This window comes from Daktulosphaira vitifoliae, unplaced genomic scaffold, assembly GCF_025091365.1.
Source record: "Daktulosphaira vitifoliae isolate Bord-2020 unplaced genomic scaffold, ASM2509136v1 Scaffold_2, whole genome shotgun sequence".
NCBI lineage: Eukaryota > Metazoa > Arthropoda > Insecta > Hemiptera > Phylloxeridae > Daktulosphaira > Daktulosphaira vitifoliae.
The window spans coordinates 9,854,791-9,872,603 of NW_026099573.1; the positions used below are offsets into that span (position 1 = coordinate 9,854,791).

At 29.9% G+C, this 17,813-nt stretch overlaps 1 protein-coding gene across 1 annotated transcript in view; it reads right to left on the minus strand.

Annotated features, from left to right (window-relative positions):
• The window catches only part of LOC126897411 (uncharacterized), a 55,444-nt gene that overhangs the window by 27,900 nt on the left and 9,731 nt on the right, over nt 1-17,813 (minus strand). The window contains exons 4-5 of the mRNA XM_050670974.1: nt 8,015-8,155; nt 2,513-2,824 (exon numbers count right to left, since the gene is read on the minus strand). Coding sequence (XP_050526931.1) covers nt 2,637-2,824; nt 8,015-8,155 — 329 coding nt within the window. The 3' untranslated portion in view covers nt 2,513-2,636. The remainder of the gene's footprint in view (nt 1-2,512; nt 2,825-8,014; nt 8,156-17,813) is intronic.

Here is a 17,813-nt window from a genome sequence, read left to right on the forward strand (position 1 = left end):
TTTCACTTTGATGCAATATTTTCTTCAATGCGCGCTTGCGCTTTTTGTACATCATTTGGTGGCAAGAGTGATAAGACGTGGTTGTCGGTTTGGCGGTATACAGAAAATCTTGATAGCTCCCGAAATTTTCAACGTTTTTTTGGTGAAACCAAACAGAGCCTCTATCCATAACCGAATCTATTTCGATAAAATCAGCTGTGCTATTCAACTTTAATCGCGATCATTACGATTTTACTGTGATGTTGTCAACCTTACTATTTTGTTTCACTGACTGATGAGACAAACCTAACGAATAAAATTGTTTAAAAATTGTTTAAAAAATGATTAAATTGTTTTATTTTTTTTTTTTTTATAATTTACTTGATATGTTAGCGGAAGATAATGATGATGCGAACGATACATCTATCGTTGAAATATATATTAATAATACGTTCCTTATATTTAATTATGTAGGTAAATTAAATATATTATTATTCTATAATAATTATGTAAGTAATATAATAAACATAGCTAAGCAATGTAATGTAGACAGAAAATAAAAAATAAGAGATGTAAAGCTTCTCAGAGAACTGCATATTATAATTGTAAGAGCATGGACTAGGGGGAATATCTTAAAGTCGACTACTAAAAACATGTTTTGATAAAAAACAAACGAGGGCAATTAGGGGGTAAAATAATGGAAATCAGTGCCACCCCTAGCTGTAGTATTGACATGTAAAAAAAAAGTGTTACCACTAATGCGTTTCAATTAAGTTAAGTTAAACCAGGTTACGTAGGGTTTTGTGGCCATGGGTTAGTTTGTGATCCCGTATCGCATCGCTACAATGCATGTGATCGGGCCCTACAGGGCTACGAAATGTCGGCACGAACGCAGTTTCTCTAGCTCGGAGAGTCAGGCGCGTCTTCAGGTTGCGGATAGAGGAACGGCTTGCAGATATGCAGGTTAGCCACGAAATAAGCATTCCGTTCATTTGGACTGACGAATAAGCAGTCGTGGACAGCGAGTTGCCTAGATGCTTGTTAACTCTGTAAATATACAGGGTAGCCGTGAAATAAGCCTTTTGATACGAATAAGCGGTAGCTTTTGGGTGTGAACAGAGATAAATGGTTACGCAAACAGTATAGTTAGCCGCTCACTGGTCGGAGGGATTGGCTACGAGGGCTACTCTCATAAAATCATTTTTATGATGGAACAAGATGGATTACGGTTACTGCATCAGGGGAATCGGATGCCCCAGTGCCGACAGTTAGTAGGGGGCGTACCCTCCAGGTATCGTCATTAATTAAACACGCGCTAAATGCAGGAGTATTGAGGCAGGCTCCTGTAGCAAAATACAGGGTTGGTACTGCGACTGCAGGGACTGCAGGTGACCAAGCTACTCCCATTGGTGAAATAGCCAGTAGGTCATTGGCAAATGATTGCTCGGGTAATACTGGAACGGACATGATAACGGTCATCCATCCAGATGCTTTAGCAAAACCCTATCTATATTGGAGAGATTGCAAATCGCACCTAGAGGTGGTTTAGCAAGGGTGGGACCTTCTGGTCCGACTACTAAAGCGTTTTCTGAATTTTCTAGCATATATTTAAACACCAAGATTTACTTAGAAATAATTATTAATACTTCTATTTAAATAATTTATTACAATAAAAATTGTAAAAAATAGTGGCTTTAACGAAATTTAGAATTTTTATTATAAATTTACTGTTTATAGTAATTATATAAGTTCCTGATCACATATTAATCCAAAAGATACAATTTTATATTCGTCATAAAATTTTATACTTAATTATATGAATTCCAAACTTGAAAGTTGAGCTAAAATAGTTTTTAAGAGTTTAATTTTTAATATATAAACTTTCATAAAAATATACTTGGAAGGATCAAAAAAATTAGTTAATGGCATATTTAATTGAAATTAGTGATGCAAAAATATCAAATAATAACTATCGGACTATTCGATAGTCATTCAAAAAACTATTCAAATAATAAAAATATACAATAGTTACACAATATATTCGAATAGTTCTTAAAACTATTCGATAGTTTAGCTAAAAATAAACTATTTAGTTTATGGAATACGAAGCTAAAATACATAAACAATTTTGTTCATATAATTTTTTTATTCAATCAATCATTAGTTTTTTTAATTGTTTAAAGATTTTAATTCAAAATAGAAATTAATCACTAATTTTGTTTTTATAATACCGAAGGCAACAATAATCTGCTTAAATGAGCCATAAATTATTTTTATGGTAGTATCAAATATTTTTTCTGGATGAATAATTTATAATTTTTAAGCAAGAAAATTTTAGTAATGATATAATGTAGGTTAAAATTAACATTAGAAAGAAGATGAGAATAAGATTTAATTTTCTGTTATAGAAGATAAAATAGCAATGGAAATAGGAGAGGACGCTGAAAAAAATATTTAACAAATAAATTAGCTGTATCATTACATGAGTATTAATTATGTCATCATTTGGACATAATTGTACATAATTGCACACCTTGTTCAAGTAATTGATGTTATGCTATTTTCTTATTTAACGATAACATATTTTAATAATAATGAAACAATCTGGTATATTTTAATTTAGATAGTCATAGTTGTATTTATTCAGTTATTTACACTTAAGAAAAACATGAAAATGATTTCTTCAATTTTTTTTCACCACAATAAGGACAATATCCCTTTGATTCTCTATATAGGACTTTAAAACATTTCTCACAAAAAATTTGAGGGCATCGAGATGAATAAGTGTAGATTCCTTGTTGCGATTCACACTTCGTACATAAACGGATTGGTTCGAAAATAGTAACTAAAAAATTAATAGCACAATATTAAATTTTATATTTAATAGTGATTTTATTATATAATGCTAATAAGTAAGCAGTCGAATTGACGTGCGACCACTGTTCGGATCTCCTGAGAAAGGCAGTCAATGCTCTGCACACCTTCATCTGGCGTGGACCCAGAAGCTGGACTATTTAAAGTCCCAATGGGGGTACACGTCCGAGTCAAATCCTTGGTGGACATAATGTTAAAGACTCGGAAGGAATAATTTCTCGTATATGCACCAAAAAGAATCAACAAAACGTCTGCGACAAAATTAGTCTCGACACCCAGTCTAGGAGAAGCTGGTTTAGGCTGGTGCCATTGGAGAACGTATACAAATTTTGGTATGTTTTTTGTGCGTTATTAAGCCCCGATCTTCACAAAGTACTGCCCCCACTTCCACTTGGTGCAACCCTAGTAAAGAAACCGACTATTAGGTTCGGCTTAATTCCCCCCTTCTGTACCCCTACTAACAAGAATGGCATCATATAAATGCTCTTTCTGTTCTTACTATTTATATTTGTGTTAACTATTTAATTTGACTAAGTTAAACAATTATTATTTGAAAAATATATTTTTGTTACGTTAATGAAATATTTAAGTACTGCACCATGCACATTCANGTTACGTTAATGAAATATTTAATTACTGCACCATGCACATTCAAATGTGATACATATTTGGGGTAAATAAATAATAAAATATGGTAAATTTCGAGAGCTTATAACTTCTATAATATTTAAACTTAAAATCAAAAATATTTAAATAACTGACGAAAACGATGAAACTAAAATTTTGATAAAAAAGAAAATCATAAAATCTGCTCCAGTCTCACCTTTTATTAAGCATATGGTTTGGAATAATCACGCGATATTATATGTAAACTGTTACGCAATATTAAATCATGCACTAATGACATAAGAAAACATGAAAGTAAGAGGTCAACTCTCACTATTTAAAAAAATGGAAGTAAATTGAGGTCGCAGTATAGTGGGGATGTGGCATAGTTGAAAAAAGTAAAGTTGATTATGACAGTTATTAAAATCACTACCATAAGAAACTCTTTGATGCAAATCTATCAATAGTGTTTAATTTTGAAAAATTGGTGGTTATTCCAAAAGCAATATCTACTCCTATTTCTTTAAGTATATTCTGATTAGTTATTCTTTGATTTATAAGATTAACAACAATTTGTAAATTTTTTTGAATATAATTTTTTTTACAAAAATTGTACTATTAGCTTTGATGCGAAGCTGAGAAAGTATTAATTTTACTGTGATTTTTTGTCTGTTGCTATTTTTCAGATTTCACTAGATCAATTTCTTTCAATGATACGTCAAAAGATGACAAATCGTATCGTATATTTCCCTCATTCCTTTTAAATGGCGTAAATCCCCCAAGAAGTTACAATTTTTAAAATTCATAAATTTTGGCATTTTTTATCACTTTATTTTCTTAAAACTGCTATAACTTTTTGAAAAATGAACAAATTTACATTTTGTTTTTATTAATATTGAAACCTTAAAGTAACCCTTTTATATGATACCATTTTTTTTTCAAACTGAAAGGGATTCAAAATAGCAACTTGTTTTATAAAAACCCAGCACAGGGGGGTCGCGGCACAGTGGTGACGTGGCATAGTTGGATTAAGTATAGATGATATCTGACAGTGATTAAAATCACTATCATAAAAAACGCTTCGATGCAAATCTTTAGATAGTGTTTAATTTAAAAAAATTGGTGGATTATTCCAAAAGCTACATGATCTGCTAGTTCCTTATTAATATCCTGATTAAAATGAAGTAGGTCGAATGAAAAATTTGTTCAACTTCGACTGCCATTTACACATAGAAGATAGGTTGTAGGGACAAATTTGTTTTTTAAATAGTTTACTTCTTAGCTTCGCACAGAAGCTAAAATAAATGACAGCCATACGATTTGTGATCTTTTGACACATTGTTCATCAAAATCGGTCTTGTGAGAGCTAGATTAAATAACGACAGACATAAAAAAAACAAACATTATAGTAAAATTAATACTCTCTCAGCTTTGCATCGAAGCCAAAATTAAAAAACCCAGCACGGGGGGTCGCGACACAGTGGTGACGTGGCATAGTTGGGTCAAGTATAATGATATCTGACAGTGATTAAAATCACTATCAAAAAAAACGCTTCGATGCAAATCTTAAGATAGTGTTTAATTTTAAAAAATTGGTGGATTATTCCTAAAGCTACATGATCTGCTATTTTCTTATTAATATCCTGAATGAAAAAGGGATTATTAAAAAATATTATTTCTCATAAAAAAGTTATGTTGATCCATACAATTTTCAATATGTTATAGCATTATAAAGTTAAAAATTTAAAAAAGAATTTTTTTTATTAACTTTGATGTCTGTTTTCACCATGAAGATAAAATAAAGTCCGAAATTTTTTTTTACCATAATAAAGTATATTACATTAGCTTTAATTTAAGATATATATAAAAGTGTCACCCTGTATATACCCCTTTCTTTCAATAGACTTTTTTTTTAATCGGAAAGTTTACCTTTCTGCAAGAGAAATTCAAAACTTAAAAACGCATATAAAAAATAGAACTATTTCAACTTAACTTTTGAAAATGTTTCGGAAATACTACATCTTTTCAATATTTGGTGGATTAAAGCATATGTTTCGTTCTATATGTTAAAAAAATAATTTAATTTTAATTTATTTTAATTAAAAAAAAAATTTGTCATTTTGAATACCCCTGTGAGCAGATAATGGATCAGCAGATTAATAAAAAAATATACCAAATGGTAGGTAAAGACATATGCATCTATATAAAAAAAATTATATTGATTTTATCATTTTTGATAAAGTTATAGTAGTTAACAAAGTTATAAGTTTTATACACTGGACTTTGACAATTTTTGAGGGTAATATATTCAACTAGATACAAATTGTAATAATTTAATGTATTGTTGAAAATAGTAGGTCAAATTAAAGCAGAAAAAATAAAAGAAAGTCATAAAAGAATACTTTCTCAGCTTTTCATCGAAACTAAAACCTAAAATATAGTAAAATTCCTTGCCATACGCGGGTTAAAACCTTGTACCCTAAGCGCGTAAGACATAATTGTTACCGATTCAGCAACCGTACGTCGCTTCCGACGACTGAAAAAATGGCAATATAAGCTAGTTCAAATTTCAAAGTTATTTTTGTCGATTTAAAAAAAGCAAAAAAATTTAAATAAGTTTAACTTACTATTCTATATCAATTTGATTTATATAATTATGAAAATCAGTGTACTCCCCTTGTCAGGTATTTTATAATAAAATAAAACACAAAACCTAAAATTTTAACACAAAAATAACATATTTTTGAATACGGTAGTTATTTTCATCATAAAGGCAAATCCAGAGAACAAATTTTTTTTAGCTTCGATGCGAAGCTGAGATTGGTTTTACTCTGATATGTTTTTTTTGTCTGTTATCACTTTTTCTCAGCTCTCACCGAACCGATTTCTTTCAACGATGCGTAAAAGATCACAAATCGTATCTAATCGAAGACATTACCCTAAAAAGTTTTAAAAATTTCCCTCGATCCCCGTAAATAGGGGAAACCTCCAATAAAATTAAAAATTTAAAAATCGCTAATTTTCAAACATTTTTCAACTTATAACTGCCATTTACTTTTACACTTAACTTTTAAAAGTGTTCAGGGAATTCTGACACTTTCATATATATCTGAAATTAAAGGTAATGTAATATAATTTATCATGGAAAAAAAAAATTTTGGATTTTATTTTGTCTTTACGTTGAAAATGGTTACCGAATGCTATTTTTATGTGAACATTTTATTTTTCACATTTTTAACTTAATAATGCTATAACTTATTGAAATATTTTTTAATAATCCCTTTTCATTCGACATACTTTATCTAAATCACGATATTAATAAGGAAATAGCAGATTATGTAGCTTTTGGAATAATCCACCTATACTTGATCCAACTATGCCACGTCACCACTGTGCCGCGACTTTCCTGTGCTGGGTTTTTTATATGTAAATACTTATTTTTTAATATTACAACTTAGAAGTGATAGAAAAAGTGTAATTGCACATTTAAATAAAGCGTGAAAATTTGATTTTGTTTTTGATGAAAGTACTTTGTAGTACAGTGTATAAAACTTATAACTTTGCTATTAGTAATAAAATATATTAATTGAAAAGTATTGCATCAAGCCCTTTAAATTTTTATTCGCATTAAAAGTAAAGTAATTTTCAACTATTTTATTATTTCTATAATATCTCCGTAAAAATTACAATATTAAATTATTGAATATTAATTTCATACTAAATTTTATTACTATAATTATTATTTATTCATATATTATAATTATAATTATAAATATTTCTAAATAATCTAATTATTAAACTAATTGAGATAAAATTAAGGAAAAAACAGTTATTGTTGCTTTTGAAGTAATCTACCAATTTCTTAAAATTAAACACTATTTTCACATATGCATCGAAGCTACCAGTTCTACACTGGTGATGAATAAAATACTAGTTGACACAATTTAATTATATAACAAAAAATCAGCCCAAAACCGTTTATTCGAGCAAGAAATAAGATAATACAACAATTACAAATAACGTGTACAAAACTAGATATTAATAGAATTAAAAAAAAGAAAGCAAATAAGCAAAAGATGCATTGACCTTGGAAGAAAACGGTGCGATGCGTCTCGGGCGGTGTCATGGAGATGACTAGATGAGTAGGTAAAGAATCAAATATTCAAAAATATATACCAAATGATAATAAATTATCTATTAATAATAAGTATCATAAAAAATGTGTGTTTTGATTCAATAATTTTTCAAAAAGTTATGATACTTTTAAGTGAAAGAAGTTTAAAAAGTCAATAAATAACCAAGTTTAAAAATTGACATTTTTTTCAAACGAGGAAAACGGGCAACGAGGGAAATTTTTTCATTCAAAAAACATCATAGTAAAACTAATACCTTCTCGGCTTGGACCGAAACTAAAATAAAATCTTGGTGAAATAATAGAGCCATTATAATACTATTATTTTGCATATAAAATTTAAATTATCCTAAATTACTCAATCTGGCACTTTAAATGTGATCGATACTAACAATTTTTAAACCTGAAATAAGTATAAAATACCTTCAATTAAGTCTTTTCCGCAAAAACATTCAGTTTTCATTTTATTAAAACAATTTTTACATAAATCTTTATCGCAACATTTCTTGTTTACCAACTCATCATCATTTTTAGTTAGTCTACACTTAAAGCAAATGCGAATACCTTTAAAAAAAACTTTCATTAAAAGAATATTATTATATTTTACTATATATTTAAAACCATATTTTTTTAATTTCGAAAAATAGTTTTTAATTCAATAATAAATGGCATTTGAATTTTTAATGAAACTTAATTTGTTTATTAGATATAAACATTTAAAGTTTCAAATGTTTGAGTTAATATACATGTATAATACACAAGGGATTACAAATACAGGTAGCTAATTGGTTTTTTATGATATTGCTATCACAGTCACGGATTGTTTATTATCAATTATGACTATCAATAGATATACATTCTGTATTGTCAGTTAGTGTATTTATAAACTCACAACAATGTGCCTTACTACCATTGATAATAACAATGCTTTGTACCTGCTAATATCGATGTCATAAAAAACCAATTAGCTACCTGTAATTTTTATCCCTAGTGTATTATACATGTATATTAACTCAAAAATTTGAAACTTCAAATGTTTATATCTAATAAACAAATTAAGTTTCATTAAAAATTCAAATACCATTTACTATTGATTTAAAAACTCAAAAATTTTATTAAATTATAAATACGTGTTACCATTTAAAAAAACAAAGTTGACACCCTTAACAGGCATAAGGGATGAACTTAAAAAGTATTACATAGTAAATAATTCAAGAATAATGTGTAACTAAAGATAGTAATAAAAAAAAATTTTTTAATTATTATTATTCTGTAAGTAATTGAGTGGGTTATGATAAAAAAAATCACCCTGTATATGTCTGAGCCTGACCAGGCAGTGTCAGGGACTCAAAGGGTGTCTGTGGTTTCTCCTTCTACGGAGAATCCAGTTTGCATGTATCTTATGACTGATTTAATCAACCCTGTAATGGACGATATCCGTCACCAAGTTAAATCTATAATAAATTTAAGTACTGAGCACAAATCGAAATTGTCTGAAGTGTTGTTTACCTGTCGGACTGCTTTTAACGACAGACCTAGGCTAAACAACTTGTACACGTGTCGTTTTGATGTTATTAAAGATGAGCCATTTAAGGTGAAGCCGTATCCAATACCATTCTAACAGCGTCCAGCGGCCGAGAAAGAATTAAATCGTATGTTTGAATGGGAGGTGATTGAACGTAATTCGTCACCTTATGCCAACCCGATCATCTGTGTGAAAAAACCAGACGGATCAGTTAGACTTTGTTTAGATGCTCGACGTATAAATGCTATTATAGTTCCAATGAGGGATTCTTCTCCACCTTTAGACGAGATATTGGCAAGATTTTTTGGGAAAAAGCTTTTTTCATCTATTAATTTTTCATCTGGTTATTGGCAAATTGGACTTTATCCAACGGTACGGAAATATGTGTCTTTTGTGTATAATGGTCGTACATATTCATTTACGCGTATACTATTTGGTCTGAATATATCAAATACTGCTTTTGGAAAAGCTTTGGAAGCGTCCCTTGCCAGTTATTCATTTAATTCTACTTCAGAACATATCAATAAAATTCAAACCTATGTAGATGATGTACTTATTTCTACTGTGTCTTTTGATGATCACCTGCAGTGTTTGTCAGAGTTGTTCGAAAACATACTTAAGTCTGGAATGACCCTTAAAATATCGAAATGCAAGTTCTTCAAGGAAAAAATTTAATTCCTGGGACATATTATTATTCCTCAAGGTTTGACCATGGACAACAGTAAATTAGAAGCTGTACAAAATTATAAGAATCCACGCAATAAAAAAGACATACAATCCTTCATAGGCTTTTGAAATTTTTATCGGAAATTTTTAGGCTACCATGCGTCTCTGATGAACTTATTAATTGAATTGTTGTCATTACCTACTTGGAAATTTACCGAAGAAAATAAAAAACAGTTTGAACTTATTAAGTCTTTATTTGTTAATGTTATTTTAGTACATCCAGATTTTAATGCTGAGTTTTGTATACAAACAGACGCTTCCAAACTTGGTTTAGGAGTTGAACTTTTTCAAATTGATTCGTCTGGTTAACGTAATTCAATTGCTTTTGCTAGCCGCCTGCTCAATTCTGCAGAAAAAAATTATTCAATTACTGAAATTGAATTACTCTCCATTGTCTTTGCCTGCTCAAAGTGTCGAGTTTTTTTACTAGTTAACCATGTAAATGTCATAACTGATCAAAACCTCAAACTTGTCGAGTCGAAGGACTTATGAAAAATATTCAATACAATGCTCCAAATGAGTTTGTGTTTGTTGATTTGTATGGACCATTGCCTGCTGGTTGAAATGGAGTATCTTATTTGATTGTGGTAATGGATCACTTTTCTCGATTTGTTCAACTATATCCATTAAAAAAAGCTACCGGTGTTTTGGCAACACCGGTTGATTGTGGCAATTAATCGAAAAATTAATAATTATATACCGGAACGGGGTAAACCCAAAATTATAGTCTCTGATCATGACAAACAATTTATTAGTAAAGTTTGGCAGTCTAAGTTATCGATGCTTGGATGATTGTGGTAATGGATCACTTTTCTCGATTTGTTCAACTATATCCATTAAAAAAAGCTACCGGTGTTTTGGCAACACCGGTTGATTGTGGCAATTAATCGAAAAATTAATAATTATATACCGGAACGGGGTAAACCCAAAATTATAGTCTCTGATCATGACAAACAATTTATTAGTAAAGTTTGGCAGTCTAAGTTATCGATGCTTGGATGATTGTGGTAATGGATCACTTTTCTCGATTTGTTCAACTATATCCATTAAAAAAAGCTACCGGTGTTTTGGCAACACCGGTTGATTGTGGCAATTAATCGAAAAATTAATAATTATATACCGGAACGGGGTAAACCCAAAATTATAGTCTCTGATCATGACAAACAATTTATTAGTAAAGTTTGGCAGTCTAAGTTATCGATGCTTGGAATTCCACTTACATTGACAAGTGTTTATCACCCACAGTCAAATTCGACAGAACGGGTGATGCGAGAAATAGGACGCTTGTTTCGTACTTATTGTTCTGAATATCATGCTAAATGGCCTCGCTACGTTTCATATATCGAATGAGCTTTGAATAACATCATTCACGAGTCCACTAAATTTAGTCCTATTGAACTTTTCTTTCCAGAAAGACATCAGTCATTGGTTCAAACTATGATAGATTTTCCACCAGGTATTAATATTCCGCTCAAAACAAAGTTTGAGATAGCACGTGAAACTCAATTTACCAAAGCATTTGCTCGAAAACAACATCATGATCGCATAGATCCACACACTACTTTTAATATCGGAGATACTGTGTTGGTGCGATCACATAAATTAAGTTCAGGTGCTGGACAAAATAATCAGTACATTTTTATGTTGTATGATGGTCCATAAATTATTGTAGATGTCAAAAATACTAGTTCATATGTCCTCTAAGATCCTGATAATGGGAAGATTAAGCGAACATATAATATAATCTTTTTGCGGAAGTACAGAAATCCTAATCAATAATTCTACACTGATCTTAAAAATTTGTTTTGTCTTTTCTTTCAAGTTCCATTTTTGTCAGTTCAATCTCTTGAGAAGTTTTGTCGTTTTACGTCAAATCTTCTCAGGGTGGTTTCTGTAACGTGACAAAATGTGAAGTTTATATCTATTATCATTTCATGTGGAATAGATAAATTTACTCTTTTGCTTTGCTAATGGCCGCGCGTACGTTATATCCGGCCGTGTAATCAGAAAACTGTACTGTTGCTGTCAAGGTGAACGCTAAACACACAATATTCTTTATCAATTTAATAATCGTTCCCTGTATGACACATACACTGGCCACCACTGTCAATAACTGTATTATTTTAATATTGTTCATACTTTTATTTTTTTTATATTTTGTAAATTGTTAAGCCGATACCCTCTCCCAAACGTGGTCGTCGTTGTCGGTGTGTCTCACCCGAAATATACTCTCTCTTACCTTAGAACCGCCGTCGTGGTACTTTGCTGTATGCGTACAGCCAACAATTTTTATCCGCGTGTGACATTTTTTTTTTACTATGTATTAGCTGTTATAAGACGTCGGCCTTTTTTCGGCGGCGAAATCACCATCTTCGGATGAGTTCCATCCGAGACTGGGTATCGTATATATTTTTTGTTATACATTAATGTTTTGACCCTTGTTCCGTTAAAATTTATTGCTTATATTATACATGTATTTTTTTTTCTTTGCTCATTATTTACTATGAGCTAGTATTGATATTTATTAGGTTATTGGTCAATGGTGTGTCATGTATACTCAATAAATATATATATTATTTCCACAGTGCCAAAGTACGGTCCGGCCAACCCGATTACAAAAATTATCCATCGCGCCTGTAGTACACGGACTTGTTCCGGTGAGGAAGACACTTCACGTGTAGTGTCTAAAAGTTATGGTTAAAATTTTTTTTTGTCTTAATAATTGTTTTTTTTTCTCTTGTCCCTTCATTTTCAGAGTGGTTTTTACCTTCGGAATTTGTCCACTATTAACTTTACTATCATTATTTAATAAAGTTCTCTTAATATTCTTAATCAACCGAAATTTTTTATTGTGTGAATATCTTCAATATTCACGTGTATCTTATTTTTTTTTACCTTTAAAAATTCTTCCTAGTTTTAAGGTAATGGTCTTCGACATACTAAAGTATGTCCACCACTACAAAACATATTTTGTTTTATTTACAAGGTATCAGTCTATTATAGTCTATAACAATACTTTATATTTTAGTATATATATATAAACAATTTTTTTTATTCAACCATTCACTTTGTTTTATCATAGTATATATATTATTTAATTTAATATTATTTGGTTCACTTATTGTTCAATTTTTTTTTTAAATCCAATTAGGTCTGGATGTTGTTTTTTTATGATCAAGACCCTCGTCTAAGTGGTTGGCGACCTGACTTTCCTTTTGCAATGGAGCCATGAGGGTGGCGACTTCACAAAAAGTCGTCACCTCTCAATATTTACAATTATTTGTGCAAAATATCTATTTTATTTTATATAAGACTACAGTGTGACCAGCTATAATGGTTCAGAGTATTGGATGGTTGACAAGAAAGTAGATCAATGAATTAGTGTTCATGAGACGGAAAGTTATAAGTATTTAGGATAAGTTGTGCAAAAGAACGATGGTATTGACGAGGATGTAAGAGTTTGCTCTATGTGCGAGTGGTTGAAATGGAGAAAAGCATCTGGTATGTTAAAATTATTGTTGTCTACAATATTAAGGTGAATTTCGTAAGAAATTTTAACATCAGTTTCTCAAATTCTTAAAATTTATTCTACCGCATCTATTTTTTGACTTAATCACTAATTAGTAGCAAACATCGCTGAACATTTTCTAAAATTGAATGTACAATAATTTTATCTTGTAAAAATTGTCCATTTTTTTTACTCTAACATCCAATTTCTAATAGTACAACGTTCATCTAATAAAATTTTTTCAATTATGTAGTTCACATTATAAACTTTAACTTAATATAGATTAATATTGAAGACGATCTGAAACGTTTTCACATGCGTGGTTGGTCTCTTTCAATGCCTTCTTTGGCTTAGCTTTTTCATTAAAAAATATAACAAAAGAACCCTTATTATCGGTTTTATTGAAATTTTATCATGTTCAGTATTTAAAAAAAATTATAGTCGTTATAAATTGCAGAAAATATTTGTTGCAAAATACAAATTTTTATGGTAATGTAATTTTAAAATATTTTTTTCAATTTCTAAAATTGAGAGAATTTTTTCAATGATGAAATAGACAGTAATAATTAATTAATTTAAAAAAATCCATGAATATTGAAAAAAAATTCTCTGAGCTACTTATTTTCTATCAAATTCTGTTTAGCAATGCGAAGCTGAGAAATAATTAATTTTTATAATTTAGCTTCAAAAATATATTTCTTACAAATGAATAGAGTTATGTGAGTTAAATTTAAACGAATGATTTAATTATTTATTCATTTTTTTTTTTTAATATACCTTAGTAGGGTAATTTGGAGAGAGCTGGTTCCCCCCGCCTCACTCACTCACCATCCTTGCGGTGGAGGAAGTGTACGGGGGGATTAAACCCAACGTAAACTAACCTAATGCAATGATGGGGGGAACGACGAAACCCAACGTAAACTAACCTAATGGAATGGAGGGGGAAACCTTACGTGAACTAACCTAATGCGGGGGGAGGGAGAGGATGAAACCCAATGTTTTCTAAGAATTTTATCTTCGACCAGCAGACGCTTAGATAAGCATATTTCTAGCATCGAATGTACAAATAATTTCTAAGAATTTTACCATCGACTACCAGACGCTTAGATAAGCATATTTCTGACATAAAAGATATCATTATATTATAACGCTCATAAGAGTCTGTAATTTTATGAGAAATAATTTTGACGCTGTCTGTGTATTATTAAATGTATAGCTATAATTTCTAAGAATTTTATCATCGACTACCAGACGCTTAGGTAAGCATATTTCCAACATCAAAGGTATCACCGTACAGTAACGAGCGCTGTCGTATGCATTTTATGATAAAAATGACACCACTGGATGTGTTTCACGCCTACGTATTTTATTCTTTACTATATAACCGGTGAAACACTTCTTGTCCTGTCACATTTGTTTTTTAATTATCATTGACGTGCAGTTGTCTTTTTGAAAACCAGAAATTTATTATTTAATAATTTACACGTATAAATAAAACCATGAACCAGCAAGATCAAGCATCTTCTACACAAGGTATGTAAAATTTTCCAATTATAAACTTATTTTATTTTAATAAATTTATTTTTAAAATATTTTTAATTTTTAAATTCATTAATTTATTAAAAAAAAAAAATGAGTACGATAAAAAATTTGTACGAGAAATGTATTAAGGATTTCAATGTCACAAGTGAGTAAAATAAATTGGTAATAGTAATCAATATAAATCGTTAACATATATTTTAAATGTAAAAATAGGAGATTACAATTTTAAATATTGTAATTGTGAAACCAATAAATGTTATCAACATAGGGTATTATTAAGAGATGCCTACCATACACGCCGATATATCGACATTTGGGCCGATGTAGTGATCAGTTATTTCGTTAATAATGCTGAATATGAAAAATATGACGTGATTATTAATGAATTAATTGATCGCTCATCGGTCGATCTGGAGATTTATTTGCGTGAATTATATGAAAGATTATTTATCACGAAATCTGATTATGGGCATCAACGTTGGCTTAACGGTAGAAAATTTATTAGTAATACTTATAATAATAATAAAATTAAAACTAAAAGTTATTGGACTAGACTAATTTTTTTTATAAAGGTTGAAAATTATGTTTACTTAGATTATTTTAATTGCACGGAAAGATTGAGCTTATTTACAGGTAACAGTCAGAAGTTGAGGAGAGAATTTAAACATCGTCGTGCGATAGATCTTGTTTGTGTGTACAACTTAATTGTATCACATAAACAAGATGAATGTACAATGCCTATCGTTAATTTTAATTCGGATGGCGAGACTGTAGATGAGTATTCAGAGTGGTATATATAATTTGTAAATATTAATAAGTTTGTATTATTTTAAGTTAATTATTTTTCATAATTTGTATATAATATTAATAATACTTTAATGCTATCATAATTAGCAATTGTTTCTAGTGTTATGCATGTGACATGATGATGTACGGGAACAGGTATAGATCTTTAAACATATTTTTTTTTTTTTTTTCATATACATATTTCAATTTTACATCCTGAAATTTAACATTTTTACACGTGATAATGAATACTGTACAAGTATGTGCGGACAAATCCTCCATACAAATGCCTTATTATTTAACCGATACATGTATAGACGTCTTTATTTTAATAATAGTTAATATTATTTTTTAATATCATTATAATAATTCTGTTGCAGTGATTGATATTTCAAAGCAGAACGATACAATTACATTCCCGTCTTTTGACTTACGTATTGAGATTGAAGCATCAACCACGTTCCCGCTAATACGGCTGTATATGCTCTAATAATTTCATACAATGTATTTACTTATACACCTTTTGACAGAACTGTCCGTATATTTTAACATTTTTTACATAAACATGTAAACATTTATTATTCACCTTGTAATTATTATTATTATTATGAAATAAATATACTATATAAAAAAAAAAATTAATCATTTCATCATTGTTTGATTGTTGAATTTTAGAGACCGACCATCTACCGTCGGCGTATTGTATAATTCGGTCTATTTGACGGCTTAATAGTAAACATGTTTTTATTTTTCTTGATATTGCACTGTTAATAGTACACTGTTAGTCCATAAGTCTATTAATGTTTCCGTTATTCAATAACACTCGACACCCATCCACTATTCTGGATTCTAATACTAAATGCATGGTATCACGGTACAATACTTTGGTTATATTAAAATCGACATTTTGGTATAACATAATGTTCTCTCCTTTTACCGGAGGTGATTGTAGAAATAATGTTATTTCATCCCTCATGCCGTAAATAATATTTAAACAATCTGCTGACATACTAATATATCGTGAAGGAGTAATAATGCATACCGTAACATTGAAGTCATCCTTTGGATTCAGGCCCACTTGCAAAAATTTTCTGTCGCTGAACGCAATAGTGTAACTGCTAGAGTCAATCATCTCGGCTGGCGGTGTTGGTGCGATATAAATGTAGTGCTGTTTTCTTACAGGTTCGACAGCCATATTATTCATAGAGTAGAGTCTACTTTTTAGAGCTGATGGTTCTTGATGACACTGTGACTTTATCAACGATTTCATGCTCATTTATCAGGAAAAATCACATATTTTCATAGGGGGGTCAGCAAATCNAACAATCAAACAATGATGAAATGATTAATTTTATAAGAAGTTTGAACGACAAAGAAATATGCGATACTATTCCTAAAAGCGACAGTAATTACATAAGCGAGCTGAAGAATTTAGCGTACAACGTAATAGTTGATCATTGGGTCAAGTCATGGTCCGAGGGTACGCTTCAAATTAATGTGAGTATAATGAACATAGATTTTCATAACTTTTATTGTTATTAAATATATAATTATGTTTTAGGAAAAAGATGAAGAAATGTGCGATGAAAATGATGGACCAACATTTTTCAATACAACAGTGTATACCCGAGAAAATAGTTATAGTCCATGGACTTCACAATGGCAGAAACCCAATCACGACAGAAAATTAACTAACATTAATAATTTATAAACAATAACTTTATATATTGTACTAGTTTCTTATAATAAACTTATTATAAACTTAAAACATACGGACAGTTCCGTCAAAAGGTGTATAAGTAAATACATTGTATGATATTATTAGAGCATATACAGCCGTATTAGCGGGAACGTGGTTGATGCTTCAATCTCAATACGTAAGTCAAAAGACGGGAATGTAATTGTATCGTTCTGCTTTGAAATATCAATCACTGCAACAGAATTATTATAATGATATTAAAAAATAATATTAACTATTATTAAAATAAAGACGTCTATACATGTATCGGTTAAATAATAAGGCATTTGTATGGAGGATTTGTCCGCACATACTTGTACAGTATTCATTATCACGTGTAAAAATGTTAAATTTCAGGATGTAAAATTGAAATATGTATATGAAAAAAAAAAAAAAA